The 19,552-nt window shown below is 39.4% G+C and overlaps 1 protein-coding gene across 2 annotated transcripts in view; it reads right to left on the bottom strand.

The window, feature by feature from the left end:
* Positions 1–19,552, bottom strand: part of Focad (focadhesin) — a 282,441-nt gene that overhangs the window by 142,954 nt on the left and 119,935 nt on the right. For both annotated transcript variants that reach the window (XM_038334886.1, XM_038334887.1), the window contains exons 12-15: positions 15,422–15,526; positions 14,912–15,013; positions 14,326–14,456; positions 11,984–12,110 (exon numbers count right to left, since the gene is read on the bottom strand). In XM_038334886.1, coding sequence (XP_038190814.1) covers positions 11,984–12,110; positions 14,326–14,456; positions 14,912–15,013; positions 15,422–15,526 — 465 coding nt within the window. The remainder of the gene's footprint in view (positions 1–11,983; positions 12,111–14,325; positions 14,457–14,911; positions 15,014–15,421; positions 15,527–19,552) is intronic.

The raw sequence follows: 19,552 nt of genomic DNA on the forward strand, positions 1-19,552 counted from the left end.
CCTGAATGGAAGAATGGATAAAGAAAGTGTGGCACATATACACATTAGAGTTCTACTCAGCGGTAATAAACAATGACATCTTGAATTTTGCATGCAAATGGATGGAATAGAAAATACTATCCTGAGTGAAATAACCCATACCCAAAAAGATGAATATGGCATGTACTCACTCATTAGTGGACTCTAGCCATAAACAAAGGACATTGAGCCTATAGTTCGCGATCCTAGAGAAGCTAAGTAATAAGATGAACCCAAAGAAATACATATATAGATCCTCCTGGAAATTGGAAGCAGACAAGATCACCAGGCAAAAGTTGGGAGCATGGGAGTCGGGGTAGGGTGGGAGGAAGGGGAGAGGGGGAAAGAGAAGGGAGAAGGGGAGGGTCGGGGAGAGCTTGGAAAAGTGGGAGGGTTGAGGTGGATATGAGAGCAGGGAAGAAGATATCTTAATTAAGGAAGCCATTTTGGAGTCGGCAAGAGAACTGGCTCTAGAGCGGTTCCCCCTTGTCCATGGGGATGTCCCCAGCTAGGACCATTGGCAGTGGAGGAGAGGGTGCCTGAACTGGTCTTGTCCCGTAGTCAGACTGATGGCTATCTTGAATATCACCATAGAGCCTTTGTTTTGTGATGGATGGAGATAGAGACAGACACCCACATTGGAGCACTGGACTGAGCTCCCAAGGTCCAGTTTAAGAGCAGAAGGAGGGAAAAGATGAGCAAGGAAGTCAGGACCTCAAGGGGTTGGTCCACCTACTGAGACAGTGTGCCCAATCTAATGGGAGCTCTCAAATCCAGCTGGACTGGTGAATGAATGAGCATGGGATCAAACTGGACCCTCTGAATGTGGCTGACAATTGGGGCAGACTGAGAAGCCAATGATAATAGCACTGGAATTTGTCTCTACTGCATATACTGGCTTTTGGGGATCCTAGTCTATTTGAATGCATACCTTCCTAAGCCTGGACAGAGGGGGGAAGGCCTTGGACTTCTCACAGAGCAGGGTACCCTGCCCTCCCTTAGGACTGGTGGAGGAGAGGGGAGGGTGAATTGGGGCGCGGTAGGGAAATTGGGAGGAAGGGAGGAAGTGGAAATTTTGAATGGTATTATTTATAAAGCAATTAAAAATAAATAAAAGAATGAAGAGATAAGTTGGGGGGTGTAGTGATCTCTGAGATTGGCAGAGACATGTGGATCTCTGAGTTCGAGGGCAACCTGGTCTACAGAGGGAGTTCCCGGACAGCTAGAACCACACAGAGAAACTCTGACTAGAAAATAAGAAGAGGAAAAAAAAAAAGAATGAAGAAATAGATGAAGTTTCATTCATTCCTTGAGAGAACACAAAATGGAAGGCAGGAGAGGCTCAATGGCTTGCCACTCAAACATAAGGACTAGAGTATGGATTCTTAGCATCCGTGTAAATGCTGGATACGCAAGTCAGTCTTTGGAAGACGGAGCCAGCATATCCGTAGAAGAAGATAGCTAGTTTGATTAGCCAAATTTCTCATCCTATGGGTTGAAATGAGAAACCCTGCTGTGATAGAGGCATAAAAAAAGATATGGGAGAGACCTGACACCAACGCCAGGACTATAAACACATAAACACATATGAACCCCATACACATACTCATTTATACATATATAAACACACAGTAAATTGGGAGTGTAGGGATCATGGGAGATGGTAGAAGGGGAGGGGAAAAAGGGAAATGAGCAGAGAAGAATATATAGCTCAATAAAAGTAATAATAATAAAAAAAGGAATGACAGTGTTAGGAGGGGTGATTGATCCAGATTAGCATGGGGAAATCTGACTGCCTTTCCATAATGGAGGTGAGGAAGGTTATGTCTTAAGTGCAGATCTCCTGATGCTACCCTGTCCTGTGATTAAAGTCAATGGGAGACTACAATAACCCAATTCAGGTATGATGACAAAGGGCTCAGAACTCCAGGAATGAAGGTATGGGTCACTTTTCCAGTAAAAGAGCCAAGGCCTGCTAAGGTACTTGCTGGAGATGGAGAGAATATACAATGAGTAGCAGAGGAGGGTCGCTATAAACACTAGCCAAGGCCATGGGACCGGCTGCAGAAACAAAGATTGTAACTGACCTGAGTGTTTGTCATATTTTGTTAATGTGTTTATGCAGATATTTTCTTTCCTCAATTTCTTTATCATTTAATATAGCATCACTTGAGATACTGTCAGTGGTTATCATATTTAAGTCATGAGATAGTTTAAGAATGCCCCTCAAGGAATACTACCACCTGTTCTAAAATATATAATGTGTTTGTGGTTATACATGGAATAGTTACAGGATGTTAGGCATAATTATGATCTAGCTATTGTTTTCATTTAGAAATTAAGCACAATATAAAGAGATATGATTCTGTGTCAAGTTGACAAAAGGTGAAATTGTGATGGGGATTCTTGGTAGTCAACTTCACTATATCTGGAGTTAACAACCCACGCAGCTGGGCACACTGGGAGGAACTTTTAGCTAATTGGATTACTTGAGATCCTAAGACCCCCCCACCCCCAAATCTAGACTATACCTTCTGGTGAAGGCCTATGCAAAGGACATAGAAGATGGAGCTCTTGCTCTTTGCCTGTTACCCGTATTCTCACTGGCAAGTTAATAAATCCTGCTGCTGGACACTTTATCACCAATGTTAGAGCCTACTTCATCAGGATTCCAACTTATATTTAAGACCCACTGGTATTAGATTTTCTATAAAGAGACAGTCTTTATTGGACTTAGCTGGACCACAGTCTGTAAACCAATCTAATAAATCCTCTCTACACAGACACAGATACACACACACACACACATACAGTTATATGTGTGTGTGTATCTGTTTTATATATGTGTGTGTGTCTGTAAATTAATACATAAATATTTATAAGTGTATATATATATTCACACACACAAATATTCATTCTATCAATTCTGGTCCTCTAGAGACCCTGCTTAATACAGCAGACTACAATAGAAAACATGTTACTTTGACATAAGTACTGGTAAAGAAAACACCAATCCAGAGAAACATGAATATTTAACTTCTCTTTTAAGAGAAAGACAAAATAAATAAAACTTTTCCTTATATTCTAGGGGAAGCCTATGCAGAAGCCATTTAGAGACTGCTCTTGACAACAATTTGAAAACTTCATTATTGAAAACACAAGACACTAAGGAAGTCACCAAAAAAAAGCTAAACCTACATTTCATCTCTGGGTCTTTTAATCAGTAACCTCAGGTCTTCAAAACCCTTTGGGGAATCTACGTGACACGAGACACCACTTCCATTCATTTTTCTACAAAGTCCATAACTTAGCTAGAGGACCTGACACACAAATGAAAGAAAAGGAATTGTATTTTGGTTCAGAGTACAAACACACCAATGAAGGAGGTCAGTGACTTCCCTGCCTCTGACTGTAGCTCTATCATTAGAGATCAAAGTCATATGACCCTGTCAATTGTTTAAGCAAATAAATTCCTCAAATGACAATTTACATAAGTAGAGGCCCAGGGCCATGGCCCTGAAACAAAAGGGATAGTGCCTCAGAGGACACCGTACTCACCGCCAATTTAGACCTAAGGCATAATGCATTCCATTATGCTCCTGTGAGATTCTAAGGGCAAAAGATCCACAAAGAAAAATAAAACTCTGTAAAGCATCAATGCAACCTAAATCACAAGGAACTAGTACACACACAAATTCAAAATACAAAACTATGTTTACAATGATACCCAAGTGAAGAAAGAAGTCATTTTCTGTTGGCTAAGAAAAGTCTCTCAAAGACGAAAGCCAACAACATTTACAGAAAATGAACACACTGTGTGTGTACTCTACAGCCTTCTTTCAGGAAGAGGCACTCTGTAAATGTCCGTACAATGAAAAGACTTACCAATGTCTGGTCATCTTAGCTCCAAATACTTCTTTTTTTTTTTTTTTTTTTTTTTTTTTTTTTTTTTTTTTTAATGTTTTATTTTTTTTATTTTTTTTTATTTTTTTTATTTTTTTTTCTCATGGTTTATTTTTTTTTATATTTAAAAATTTCCATCTCCTTCCCTCCTCCTCCCCCCCTCCCTCCCCTCCTTCTCCCCTTTCTCTCTCCCCTCCTTCTCCCCCTTCCCTCCCCTCCCCTCCACCCATACCTCCCCTCCCTCCCTCTCAAGGCCAAGGAGCCATCAGGGTTCCCCACTCTATGCTAAGACCAAGGTCCTCCCAACTCCCCCCAGGTCCAGGAAGGTGATCGACCAAGCTGAGAAGGCTCCCACAGATGAGGAGCTGAAGGAGCGAGAACATGAGGGAGAAAGTCAGGAACGAGAGGGGTGCGTTCACTCATGGAGACGGTGGGACAGAACTAATGGGAGATCACCAACTCCAGTTGGAATGGGACTGATGGATCATGCGACCAAACCCGTCTCTCTGAGTGTGGCCAACAGCGGGGGCTGACTGAGAAGCAAAGGACAATGGCTCTGGGCTCTGATTGTTCTCCAAATACTTCTTAAGCAAGTTAACTTCCTTCTAGTAATTACAATGAATGTGATTTGAATCACAGAATCAAGGTTAAGTCTAATCTGGGGTCACTCAGGTTTGTAGGTATGAATTTCTTGGTGATATTTTCTGCTAGGGAGATGAAAGGTAAAACACCCCTGTTCTTTTAGACACTTATATAGCAAAGAAATAAGTTTAGGCACATCAGAGATGGCATTTGTGTGAAAAGCATGGTTTTATGCCATTTGAAAAGGTTTTGAAATAGCCTTGCTAATTTCTTGGAAGTTACCAAAACAATGCTTTCAGTCACATGTCAAAATCCAAAGTGTTTCAAACAATTAACACCATTTACTCCTGTGCTGCCCACCTGCATTGATGGCCTTTCTATACCTGGTGTCCTCATTTAGCCCCCAAAGGAAAACCCACTCCTTGTATAAGCTTAAACCAATGCATTTTACTCGCCGGGATGGCAGAAGGGTACGGCTGGCATCACTTCAGCCACATCATCATTTCTAGCTCAGGGGCATTTATTCAGAGGAACACAGCTTGCAACCACTGAGTCCAACTCCTCCCATGCTAACTGACGCCATGAAAACTCTCCCAGTATTCAGCCTGTGTCACCTTTAAAGAATGCTCTCCATGTACGACTGAGGGCCGGAAACTCCCGGCTGGAACCCTGTACAGCCTCCACACTCAGGCACAAACTACCGGAGTCTGCCATGACCCTCAAACCATGATTCCGATTCAAGTAAGAAAATTCCTCATAAAACTTCCATAAACACAGAATGCATTTAAAAATGGGTTACAAGAACACACAGAGCAGAGGGAGCGCCTGAGTGTGATACCTTCTAAGGGTGACGTGTTGCCAATGACCCTAACCAATCTGAGACAGGTAGAGGGCAAATGGCAGATGACTGGGAGTTAAAGAGAGGAAGCAAAATCAGGAAGTGATAACACAGCAAGGCCTCAATTTTAAATTTCTCTACTGTAGGTTTTGATATAGAACTCAGCTTTCCATAATCTCTGAATGTTTTCTGTAAAAAGTAAAAACAACCAATTAAAAAGTGGTGGGAAGCTAAACTAGCCTATTTCAAAAGAAACACATTATTTTTATTTCCCCGTACTTTCCATACATGGCTTGTGAGTACTGAATAGTAACCATTATATAAGTATAACACATCCGGTTAAAATTTTACTTCAAAAATAAGAAACTATATTTAAAAACCTACTTGAAGAAAGGCAGAGTAAATGTTATAATATCCACAAATGTCTAATAAAAGGCCAGTTCCTGCTGTCCTTTTAAAGTTAAAAATAAAACCAAACTACAACTTTCAACTGCAAAGAGTCATTGTGTAGAGTCTAAAAAGCACAGCATGGAAATAGATTCAAGAAATGTACAAAAAGAGTTTTCATGCCCAGAAAGAACTGAAGGCATCAAAAAAAAAAAAAAAATAGGCCCCAAACTACAAATAACAGAGGGCAGTTCAAAAAGACCAGCAAATCCACTCTCTAATGCATAGCAAATTAAACTTAATCAACTCCTCTGCAAGGTTACACGGGCAATCCACCTTTAAAAGTCTCCATAAACAAAAAGAAGGAACAACAAAGAGGTTCCTGATGCAATAAATACAGAATCCACAGTAGGCGACAGAAGCCTTACTGTACACAGCTGAGAAAACCTGCCATGGAACAATGGATCACATTTCCATACTAAATTATATTTACCACGGTAAAAATGCTTAGACAACATGAAGGATTTCTATTGGGCATTTTTATATCACACTAACTCCCTAAAACCTTCCAGACCTGCTGGGTTCCATTCAAAATTGTTCCTACCCCATGGTGTGGTAAAGGAGACCCTAGACAAAGGGTTAGGATGATGGGAGAGAGCAAGGACAACTACCTTCAACCAGGATTTCAGAAAATAAATAAATAAAAGAGGATAAAATAGCCAAAACATAGCCCTGACACAGGGCATCTCAAGGGAAATCACCGCTGTGACAAATGGCCTGAAATGAACTCTTCCAGCGGTCAAGAATCCCCAGGAAAGGCCCCTCCCCTCCTTATCTATTGCTCAATTGTACAATACTCTTCTTTGAAAATATAACACCCCGATGGGGCTGGGCAAGATGAAAGAGATTTTCTTGCTGATTCTGAAACGCCTATTAATTTTTGCCACAACAGACTCACAGCTGACCAAGAAAACACAGGCTAGCATGCCTCCAATCCCCATCTTAAGGCCTTAAGAGGAGAGTTCAGAGTGAATGAGACTTCTTTCTGAGTGCAGTGCACTGGCTTTATTTCTGCACACACTGTTTTTTCATTTAACCCTAGGAAGCCTGCTCAGACAGGGAGTTATTTTCACGCTTGACGTTTTAGATGCAATAAGAGTTGACTGTCTAAACTTCGGAGATTTCAGGACTTATTCACGATCGCTTTGGGGCACTCTATGACTGAAGGAGAAAACTTCAAACTGTTCTAAAGTTCCTCAAACTTTATCACAGTTGGCAAAGCAACATTATAGAAGGAAAAGAACAAACCCTAGTAAACTAAAGAGCGTGCAGACATCCATTGTCATGCACCTCCTAGTAAATTGGTGGGTTAGAATTTCTAGTATTCAGTAAATATCAGTTACATTACAAGACTGTTTCTTCACCCAAAATGAAATCCTATATTCCTATATCACAAAAAAGGGAAATTTTGTACTAGGCATCCAAAAAATATTAGCTAAGAGAATATTATCCTAAAAGAAATATATAAAGTCAAAATCAATATATTTGCAGTCTTAAAGAATGAATAAGTATCTGCTTTCTAATTTCAAATGACATTAGCATCTTTCTGGTCAGCTGAGATTTCTAGAAGCTTTGATATCTTTTTTTTGTTTAGCCAGTTAGAGTCACAAAATGCATAATGGAAGCATTACTCTGTCACATTTGGCATTTAAGCAGACTCCATTCTTCTAGAAATCTGCCCTTGGTAGACATGCAAATGAGTAAGCAGCAGTAATTTTTAAGATGAACCTGACTCCACTGAGGACAAAAAAAAGTTCATCATTTTGACTTTCAAAGCCAGACTTCATTACCTACTGAGTTTAAGAGGGTAAAGGGTTACCTCTTGCATAAAAGCAAGGTTTGGAGAGCTCTTGAAATTCAATTTTAAATCGTTTTATAGGTGATGTATTTTCTCAAATCCAGGGTTTCTCAGTTTATGCTATTATCTTTATTGATTTATTCCAATGTCTCAGGCTATCTTTCTAAACTCCTAATGATAGTTGATAATCAAAAACCTGAAGAGTAATAGAGAGACAAATCAGGACCAAATGCTTCTGGAAAACAGATTTGGAACTATGTTGAGTATGTCTATTCATGAACCTGGTGATTACACCAGTGTTTCATAAATATTATCAATTGGAAAACAGATTAAATAGGAATAAATGCTGACTTCTAAGGGTAGTACACCAACCCCTCAAAAAACGTTAGCCCCAAGTTACTAAATATTAAATGCAGCCTGGAAAGAGATGCTGAATTAAGTAAATGCCATGACTTTAGCATACATCACAAGACAGAATAGTAGCAATTTCACAATGAAAACGCACAAACATAACGTGTGGAAAGCCTTACATAAGATAGAAAGAGATACTACTCTGATCGGGAGTAGGCTTACTCCTACATATTTAGATGAACACAAAGCTATTCAGTACTAAATGTCAATAAGACAATTTTTCTTATCAAAACTAACAGTAATACAGTTTCAACAAGCAAAACATCTCAGAATGACTGGTGGTATTGTTCCACGTTTTATTAATTCCCATCTTGTTACCAAAAATAATTTGAGATAAACAGTTAGTGCTAGATTATCACATACTGGATTCCTATCCCAATTTTAACAAATCAGATGAGGTTTATTTTGGGCAGGGGGGAGAGTGTTCTAGACAGAGCTTATCTGTGAAGCCATGGATGTCCTGGAACTCACTCTGTAGACCAGACTGGCTACAGACTCAGAGATCTGATTGCCTCTTCCTCACAAGTTCTGGATCTAAGGCATGCAGCACCACACCTGGCTTCAGGTGAGGTTATGTTAAAGGGAAGTTTTAATTTAAAAAAAATGTGAGATTGAGACTGCATAATGTCATCAGGAGGGAGACCAAATCAGAAAGAAAAACTCCTTTATCCAAGAAATAAATAAGAGATGAGCTTTATGACATGAAATACCTAGACATGAAGTCACTATTCCTCTAGGAGAGTGGGTCTCAATCTGTGGGTGGGGACCCCTTGGGGGTTGCACATCAGATATCCTGAATATTAGATATTTATATTACAATCATAACAATGACAAATCACAGTTATGAAGTAGCAATGAAATAATTTTATGGTTGGAGGTCATCACAACGTGAGGATCTGTATTAAAGGGTCACAACATTAAAAAGGCTGAGAACCTTAAAGAAAGAAAGGCTGAAAACCACTACTCTAAGAGAACACTGGAAAAGCAAAGAAAGGCAGTATTATAGTGGGCTCAAATTTATTTTTATAAGAAATGGTTTAGGTCAGAGAAAAGATTTAGGGTTAAGTATTCAGCAATCCCAAATAGGACTGCTTTAAGAAAACAATGAAGAAAATACAGCTGTACTGGTGAAAAAGAAGATACCACTGGAAAAGAAATCAAACTCTTATCATACATTATGTGGAGTCAAGGAAAAGAAAAAGGAAATATAAAGAATCTCTATATAGAATCTACCTAACTGGGCACCATCCAATCAGAGGCAAGGCAAACACCAACAGAGCAGATATTAGTCTAGGGTCTTCCCAAATGTACTCTCCTTCTGTCTCCATTTGAAGCATAAATATGACTAAGTGAATTAACCAAAAAACATATTCTTTGTATGTAATTCTTGGTACTTATCAAGTATATTTTCATGACAGTATATTTTAAAACAAAGATGTCTTCTACCACACCAGACAAAGTTTTTACTATCTTCAGTATGAACCATAGTTAGTAATGATATCTTAGATAAATGGTTGAGAAAACTCTTTGCCAAACTCTGTGCATTTCCCAAAAGTTAAGCATTGACAAGCTTGAACCTTATGCTAAAAGCAAGGAATTGAGGAGGGGTTGGAATTATAAGAACAAGAAGACTAAACTACTGTTTTGTTAAAGGAAAGTTAATTGGAATAAAAAATGTAAAGGAAATACTTAAAAATGGCAAAAATGGCCCTTTTGGGGGGAGGGAGTAAATGATGCATTGTTTTCTCAATGCTGTTGTTAAAAATTTGTTTAAGAATAAGATCTAGCTCTATCTCCATCCATCACCAGGTGCAGGTTCTATGGTGATATGCAAGATATTTATCAGTATGGCTATAGGATCTGGCCTTTTCCAGCTCCCTCTCCTCAGCTGCCCACGGAACTAGCTGGGGGCATCTCCCTGGATACCTGGGAACCCCTCTAGAGTCAAGTCTCTTAACAACCCTAAGATGGCTCCCTTAATTAGGATATATGCTTCCCTGCTCCCATATCTACCCTTCCTATATTCCAAGCATCCCATTCCCCCAAGCTCTCCCAATCCTCCCCTTCACACTTTTCTCTCCCCATCTCCCCTTGCTCCCATCCCACCCCACCCCCAAGTTCCCAATTTTTGCCCGGCAATCTTGTCTAATTCCAAATTCCAGGAGGATAACTATATGTTTTTCTTTGGGTTCACCTTCTTATTATCTTCTCAAGGATCCTGAATTATAGGCTCGATGTCCTTTATTTATGGCTAGAAACCGATTATGAGTGAGTACATCCCATGTTCATCTTTTTGGGTCTGGGTTACCTCACTCAGAATAGCGTTTTCTATTTCCATCCATTTGCCTGGCTATGGATGGAGATAGAGACAGAGCCACACATTGGTGCACCGGACTGAGCTCCCAAGGCCCAAATGAGGAGCAGAAGGAGGGAGAACATAAGCAAGGAAGTCAGGACTGCGAGGGGTGCTCCCATCCACTGAGATGGTGGGGCTGATCTATTCGGAGCTTACCAAGGCCAGCTGGACTGGGACTGAAAAAGCATAGGATAAAACTGGACTCCCTGAACATGGCGGACAATGAGGGCTGCTGAGAAGCCAAGGACAATGACACTGGATTTGGATCCTACTACGCATACTGGCTTTGGGGGGACCTAGCCTGTTTGGATGCTCACCTTCCTGGACCTGGATGGAGGGGGGAGGAACTTGGACTTCCCACAGGGCAGGGAACCCTTACTGCTCTTTGGACAGGAGAGGGAGGGAGAGTGAAAGGGGTGGGGGGTAAATGGGAGGCTGGGAGGAGGCAGAAATTTTTAATAAAAATAAAATAAAATAAAATAAAATAATAAGATCTAGCTACTTATATTGGGAAAGTGATAAAATTGGTTTTAAAAAGTACTTTGTAGATGGAGCGGCGGGGCTAGACAGATGACTCTCCTCCATCAGTATTTCCAATGACAGATGACTGACTGAGGCAACAGAAAAATAGAAGCTCATAGCTCAGTGAGCAGTCACCTGCTGTATCAGTCTTGTGAAGGTCTAACCACCTTCCACCCACAGGGTGGCAAACCTGAAAGAATTATTCTGAGGACACATTTTACCGAGCAAGAACTATATTCACTGTTTGGAGAAGAAAGCATTCACACAGCAGAAACTATTCTCAAACCAAGGCACAGAGTGAATGCTGAATTTCTCTCTGAAGTCTATTTTCCTGCTAATACCTATACTGCACTTGTGGAACAGGCATTAAAAAGTGTTTAACACACAAGGACCTTGACATAAGAACACTCAATTTTGTTATGAGTCTTATTATAGTATTTTCATCATCATGAACCACGATTAGCTACAATCTTTACAGATCTCTTATTGCCTTAAAAACTATAGTATGCAGACTCACTGTGCCCAACTACAGTCAAACCAATGGATGATCTTTGACGTGATTATTCTATTTATTCAAAACAGTAAACATTTTCTTTGATCCACTGTCACTCTGAGATTAGTCTAATTTTCAGGCAATAATTTGCAAGTCTGTTCTGCTATGCACCCATCTGTCCAATCTAATCATCAGGAAGGGAAGATTCCTCTGCCAGCCTTCAAGCCAATCACGATTTATTCAGACTACACAAATGCCACTGACCCACGGCTACTTCTTTGCCTTCACGGATTCTAAGGGCCTTTCATCGGAAAATTAAAAACCAAACACATCCAACAGCTCCGTAAACAGCTCCTCAACTTAATAAAATAAGAACAAAGAAAAACCAAAAATAGGGTGTTTACTGAGTGTCAAGCTGTGGATTCGAAATCCCTCTGGAGTGAAAAACAAACAAACAACAACAAAAAAAAAAAAACCATTTGAAGCAATCCTGTTTCTACCTACCCCCCTGCACACCCAAATCTCAGAATACTGAAATTACCACTTACCCAAATCAGATCTTACAGTCTTATAAAAGAGCTTAAGAGTTATACAAAACCATTCAGAAATACCTACCTCAGCCTGGCAGAGTGCATGAAGACCTTGTAACACCAAGGAGGCTGGGGTAGCTTGATCGGGCTTTGTGCATTCATTCAGCACCTGAGAAATGGCTGCCAACATATCTGCACCATGTTGATAGGGCCTACAACAAATGATAGTTTCAATCAAAATAAGAGCCAGAGAGCTATTATTATTCCCAGCTCTTTTGACTACAATAAAAGTATTAATTCTTTGTTTAATGCATGTAAAAATTCACCCTCAAATACTAACAAGACATGTTCTTCAAAATCTTCATATTATGATTATTTCTACTGTAATTTAATCTTTTTATACAAAAGGTAAAAAAAGAAGACACTTTTGCAAATTTGTGCACACACACACTCATCCACATGTACATGCATATGTGCAGGGACACAATTGTGGGGGTGAGTACCATTTCTCCTGCAGGTTTACTTGCCCATGAAAGTACACATGGATCCCAAAAGTTGATATCTGGTATCTTTCCTCAGTCACTCTCTGACCTATATTTTCAGACAAGGTCTGCCCCTGGACGGCGCACTTTTAGCTAGACGAGGTAATCAGAAAATCCCACGGATCCAACTGCCTACACTCCTCTGCCACTGGGTTAAACACATGGGCCACCATGCTCAGCTTCTGTGTGGACACTGGGATCTAAACTCAGGTCCTCATGCTTGCATAGGAACACCTTACCCCCCGAACAATCTATGATTCATGGTATGGATGTGAAAAGGGTGATTATATTGACCATCACCATGATAATAAAGATACTAATACAAGTGATAACTGTGCCCCTACTCCACACCAGGCACCTCTCCTACCTCTTCCACATATATTATGCCACCCAGAACACCTTTAACCTAACAACTGTTTGATCTATTCTCAGAAAGCTTCAAGAACACAATACTTGTGTCTAATTAACAAATTATCAATAAAATGAAAATGCCTGATAGGATTCTTCTGTCTCATTGTCCCACAAAAAGAAATAATTTTCCTAAACTGGATAAAAAGTAACATATTTGAGAGTACAAAAGAAAAGAACATGAGTAAGTTCTTAAGACTGATCTGGTCTGATAGCCAACCTTTCCTGCACCCCAACCTTCTGTGTAAAACAAGAATGTCAACGCCTTGTCTCTGAAATCTGTTTTATGCCAACATTTTAATAAAATCCAGACACATGGGTCTTGGATTACATAAGTGTAGCTTTTTTGTACCTTAGACTGTTATTGTTTTATGTTAACAGATAGGCTCAGAAAAGAGACAGAACTGTTAGGGTTTAGAGTCTTACACATTCTGACTCAAGATTTTACTGGAAACAGGAATATTCCATGTAATCAACAATGGTGTCAACCTACTACTCTCCCTGAGGATGCTTCATTTATACTGGGGACACGGATAGAAGTGAGAGAATATTCGCAGGAATTCTACAACACCGCAGTCTAGCTCATGGGAAGCTACTGAACTAGGAATGATGTCAAATGCACTCAATCTAGTTCCCCTACAGTTTTACCTCGCCCCATTCAAGGGAGGCAAAGAAGAAGAAAAGAAACGTTAGCTAGGGGAGCTTTGCTTGTGCAGTTTCATTCTTAGCTCTTTGATTTATCCCTAATCCAGACCAGGAGTCAGTTCTGCGTCTTCATGTTTTCCTCAACGCTTCGAAGATAGAAGGAAACCCAACATCATTTTCTCCCAACAAGCTACAATAAGGCCTTTCCTACTATAATGCTTACAAGAATCTGGCCTGAGAGGGAAACTGTGGCACACATCTGCAATCTCAAGAGTCAAGAGGCTGAAGCAGAGGATCCTGAGTTCAAGGCCAGTCTGGGAAGCCCAGTGAGACCCCCGTCTTAAAAATGAAACAATAATGAACTGCTCATGCCTAGAGTCTACTGCTTACTTGTCATGGATTTATATACAGAAAAATAGAAAACATGACATGATATATGTTACTATAATATTAAATTATTGCCCAGAAAAGGATATAAATATACTATATAGGAAATGCAAAACCCAAATTAAAAAAGGAAAAACATACTTGATTTTGAAAAATAATATATTTTTTGTATTACAAAAATAAAAGTGAGCCGGGCGGTGGTGGCGCACGCCTTTAATCCCAGCACTCGGGAGGCAGAGGTAGTCGGATCTCTGTGAGTTGGAGACCAGCCTGGTCTACAAGAGCTAGTTCCAGGACAGGCTCCAAAGCCACAGAGAAACCCTGTCTCGAAAAACCAAAATAAATAAATAAATAAATAAATAAATAAATAAATAAATAAATAAATAAATAAATGTGAAAAGTAACCTCTCATGACATACATCCTGAAGAATTGAGCCCATCTTACCTCTGTTTACAGATATCTCTGATGGATGCAGCTTTTGCGATCAGTTTCTCCCACTGGAGCTCCTTGCCCTCAGAGAGAGAGGGCACATCAGACAAGGCCATGAAACGCTGCAGCTCAGGGTACACACGATCCTAATAAGACAATTTGACAAAACGAGTAAATTTCCTAACTCAAGCTGAATAACGATTATTTCCTTTTATGCAGCATTTTTACCTCCAAATCTTGGATTTGCATTGGAAATTATAATGTATCGCTGCTAATCAGCAGAGAACGCTGTTGTGATTATGGAGGCTTTCCAGATCACACCCTTTCTACAAAGGCTTTCCCCATAGCAGCATTTCCATTGCTTTATCAGACAAATGGAGAGATGCCAGGCATAGAGCATAGGATTATTGTATGTTCTCAATTTCTGGTTCAAACACAATTGACTATTTTACAGATCAAAAAAAAGCACAATAAAATCACAATTTGTCAAGACAGTCATTGATAATACAACTACAGAAATAGTAAGTCACACTGTCACATAATCTCTCTCGTCACAAAAACGAACACGTTTAACATGCAACAAGTGTAAATATAAGCTCACCTGCTTTTCCCACAGAGATGTCAATAGGCGCAATGTGACAGCTCTTAGTTGTGGAGTGGTTCCAAGCAGTTGGATTACCCGCAGAATCTGCCCTATGCATACCTAAAAAAAATATAAAGTCAACTATTTTCATGACGGAAGGCAACTTCAAGGTTGCAAAGGGCATTTTAAACTCTTTGATATAAATAATAACTTGAGTGTAAGCATACTTAGCTCGCCTCGCCTAAGAAGGGAGATAGCTTTGGGAGAAATTAGTCAGCAATTTAGGGAGCAGGGGCCTAATCTCAGAGCACAGACAATGTGAAAACATATATTTAGAGATTCAAATAAATTTTTACATATGATAATAATTTTACACTAGCTACTCTAAGACAAAAATAAAAGGGGAATTAATGATCATGGCAAAAATTAGGACTTAACATTTTATAATATGAAATAGAAATCAATACCAACTATTTAGGTTTCTCCCTCCTCCCTCCCCAAAAGGAATCAATCAGTTGATATACTAACCTTGTGAACACCAAGGGTCGGTAAAGTATACAATATGTCATTGTATAATACAGGGTCTAATGGTTTTCCCAATTTGAACATCAAAACTGGAATCAGATTTGGAACCTAAAAAAAATTTGAAGGACATGTAAATTGGGCCTTGTTGTAAACTCCGCAAAGCAATTCCCAGCTCTTAGTTCTTCAAGGTAAAAATATGACTGTGGATGAAATAGAAGGCTCAGAAATGCCAGCTACTGCCATTAATGGTGATTTCATACTAGCACTAATATTTCAACTCCTTTATAATGAGCTTCCAAACATGAGTTGAAACATTTATTTCTTAAACAACTATGACACTAAATAATAAGAAAGTTAATATATATATAGTCTACCGCAAAGAAGTTTATAGTTCAGACAATCAACACTTAAGCTATACAAACATAAATAGGTCCACATAGTGATATATACAATTAGGTTATTTTTGTATGAAATAATTAAAATCCACAAAGGAGGACAGTATTTTAAAATATCTCTATAAGCTCCTGTTTCAATCTCTATGCGTAACACAATAAATGAGAAAATAAATTTATTCATTGATCACAAGAATAAATGTTCAAATGGCAATATTTCCCACACTGATTTCTATTCAGTAAAATCTCTATTAAAATCCCGGCTCAATTATTTGGTGCGGGCACTAGTCTTAAAAGCACGAGATGTTGAATAGAAGAAACAACCTCAAATACCTGTACAATTCTATAAATACGGTAAAAGAAATTAAATTATCCACTTTCAGTGAACAGTATTTTACGCATTTTACAGCTTAATAAGCCACTTTAAAATTCGGTTCAAGAATTGGGCAGGCGTGGTTGCCTCCTAGAGATTGAAGTGGAGTCCCTATTGCTGAAGACACCATGAACAGCAGTCACAGGACGCAAAGGGTCTGAGTTGGAGCTGACCTAGAAACCTCTTCCCTGTGCACTAGCTTTCATCATACTAAAAGATGCTATGCAAGCTGCCAGGAGGGGTGGGCATCAATACTCCTATCCCACTGGAAGTCTATGAATCACATCAACGAGCGGCACAACAAGATCTCCCTGGAAGGGCAATAGTGGTACTCATGTCTTGGGGGTAACCAAAAGCTGTCTAATTGGACATAAGCCCTGCTTACCAGAAGGGAAATTGTGTCTGGTCCTGGAAACCTACCCAACTACCAAGAGCGAGTGGAAGCATGGATCTTAGAGGACAACTTCTATCACCTCTTGACTAGACTAACAAACCTCAGATCTGCAGTCTAAACACAGCCATTACAACCAAAAGTAATGCAGCTCTCATCCCTAATCAAAGAAACTTCTCTCTGGAGTAGACAGAGACCCTGACCAAAAAAAAAAAAAAAAAAAAAAAAAAACCACAACTGGTCAAATGCAAAGAACAAATGATTACAGTGTGTGCACTCCCACTGGACACATCTACAATACAACTCCAACACCTACAAATCAGGAATATGGGGCAGGATGGGGAGGAAGGAAGAATGATTCTAAAAGCCCAGAGGATCAGAAAATGTGCTGTATGATTGTGTCTTCCAAAAAGGACAGGGAAACATCACCGAGGTTCCCTCCACAATAAGGCTGCCTAAAAACACCTGAAGGACATATTAATATGCATTAATATTATACATGTTAATCTGCAAAGAGGAAATCCCACATGGGCATATACCTAAACAAAGAACTATAAGCAACTAATGCCTAATGAGAGAGAAGATTAGTTTTTCCTGGGGATGAGCCCCTTAATTGTTATCCAATACCAAGGGTCAGTCCTGAAAAATATACATAGAAACAACACTAAACAGACTAGCAGGTTGTATTGATATATTTATGCATACATATATGTAATAATAACAAAAAAAGCCAGAGTGCAGGGGGCATAGGGAGGTTGAAAGGAGGAAAAGGGAGGGAAAAGATGCAATTAAATTTCAGTTGCAAAAAAAATGAAAATACTTTGCAAAAGGCAGAAAAAAGAAGAAAAGAACTTGACACAGAGGCATGGACCCCATCCCCAGCACTAAAGACACTAAAGAAGGAGGACTAGACATTTTGGGTTGAGTTGGTTATACAGTGAGCTGAGGCCAGAACAAGCAAAAATTCCCCTTAAAATAATGTATGATCTTCACTATATTTCAGGCCTTAGCTTGGTAGACCAGAACACAGTCCAAACCTAACCTTCCACTCCACATCTAAAAAGCCTGTGTCCAACATTTACTCAAATCTTCTATCTTAGGAAGCCCATTTCTTCCAAGTTTCTTAGAAGGCACTGCTTTAATTTTCAAGAAGAAAAAAATGTCCTCTTAACCCTACCACCAAAACGTGTGACAGCTAAAAAATTCATTTGCTAATGATCCTTGCCATAGTATATCACAGCAGCATGTGGACTTTGCCTGCGCTGGCGACAACCTCACAGTACACAGCCAGAATTCCTAAGTATTTTCACAGGTGCTGGGGCTTTGCTGGAAAGGGAACTCCATTGCTCTCACTTTGGACAAATAAAGACAATTTTTTGAACTGGCTTCTTATTTCCCATTTTAATTAAAAACAAAAGGTTATCTTAGATTGCTTTCCACTGGTCTTAATCAATTATCCCTCATGTGATGGTTTCTACCAGGGCACTCTGACAGACCCTTAGTTATAGGAATGGCAATCAGTGCACTTAGTGGCATTTTATAAAATAGTGTATTTAATCATGTGGCTCTTAAACAAATGCTTTAATTATATTGTCAGGAGAGAAATAAAGTACTGTATGTATGCCCTAAAAGTATTGTCCCTTTAAGAGCGTTGGCCCTCAAGAATCATGCACCCTTTTCTCTGCCTGGTTCAGAAATAAAAAACAATGTCAGAAATGTTTACATTAAGTAATCTTTGACTAAATATCACTCTTATAATACAATAACCCAAACCGAGTAACCACATAAGCGAAAGAATAAAGAAAGATACTTCACTGGATAAACACAAATTAAGCACATCTATGAAAAATATGTTTGCCTGGAAGTATGGGTTACTATTTTCATAATGAAACACTGGCCCATGTATATCTTTACCCAGATGCCATTACCAGCTCCTGAGCCTGCTGTTCTTCCAGCTTCTATTCAGCACAGGCAGAAAACAACAGAATGCTCAGACTCTAGCTGGGATTCAGAGTCAGCCATGTCCTGCTCTGGTCCATCTTGCTGTCTGGCTTCATAAAGCACAATGTTTTCTCTTTACAGACTCAGAGTTCAAGTCGCTGATGAACAAATTCATTTAAAACGTGGGATTGGGACAAAAATCCTAAGACTATCAGCAGATTTCTCAGCAGAAATTTCACAAGAGAAAAGGGAATAAATGCATACTCAAAATGATATATTAAGGGGGGAGGGGCAAACCAAGAATATTGTATCTAGCAAAACTACCAAAACACTACAAATATCAGGAGAAGAAAAGGCATCTTCAGACACATAAAAGCTTGAATGAGCTCATCACTAAACCTGCCTAGAGGGAAATGTTAAAAAGACCCCTTCCAGACAAAAAGCAAGTATACTAGACAATAACACAGAAACATAGGAAAGTATAAGCTTGCTGGAAAAACAAATACATAGACAACCAAAATTCTGTAATACCATAACATGAGTGAGACATCTGTCATATAAAACATCACCAATGTTTTTTCTCATTTATTTGGTTAAGGATATGGGGAGGCATGCCACAGTTCATGTGTAAAGGTCAAAAGGCAAGCTGAAGGAGTCAATGCTTTCATTCTCCTATGTGGGTTCCCAGAATCAAACTCAGGCCATTAGGATTGGTGGCAAGCACCTTTACCTGCTGCACCATCTTACCGGCCCATATCATTAATTCTATTATATGAGGTAAAAGACAAAAACATAAATAACAATAGCTATGAAATATATAAATATAGTAAAGAATATTCCAAAGGCCTTCATGGGGATCCGGGGGACTCCAGGCATTAGAACTCAGGAGTGGTGCACACAAAGCATGTCTCATTTTTATTATTAAAGTAGAATAAACCTGAGTTGACGTTTTCAGATAGTATAAGCAAATACAAGTACAGGGAGGAACTCCACCTGGTGATATGCCTTATCATTTCTGGCCATGTGAAAAGAGCTAA

The sequence above is a fragment of the Arvicola amphibius genome, chromosome 6 (assembly GCF_903992535.2).
Source record: "Arvicola amphibius chromosome 6, mArvAmp1.2, whole genome shotgun sequence".
NCBI lineage: Eukaryota > Metazoa > Chordata > Mammalia > Rodentia > Cricetidae > Arvicola > Arvicola amphibius.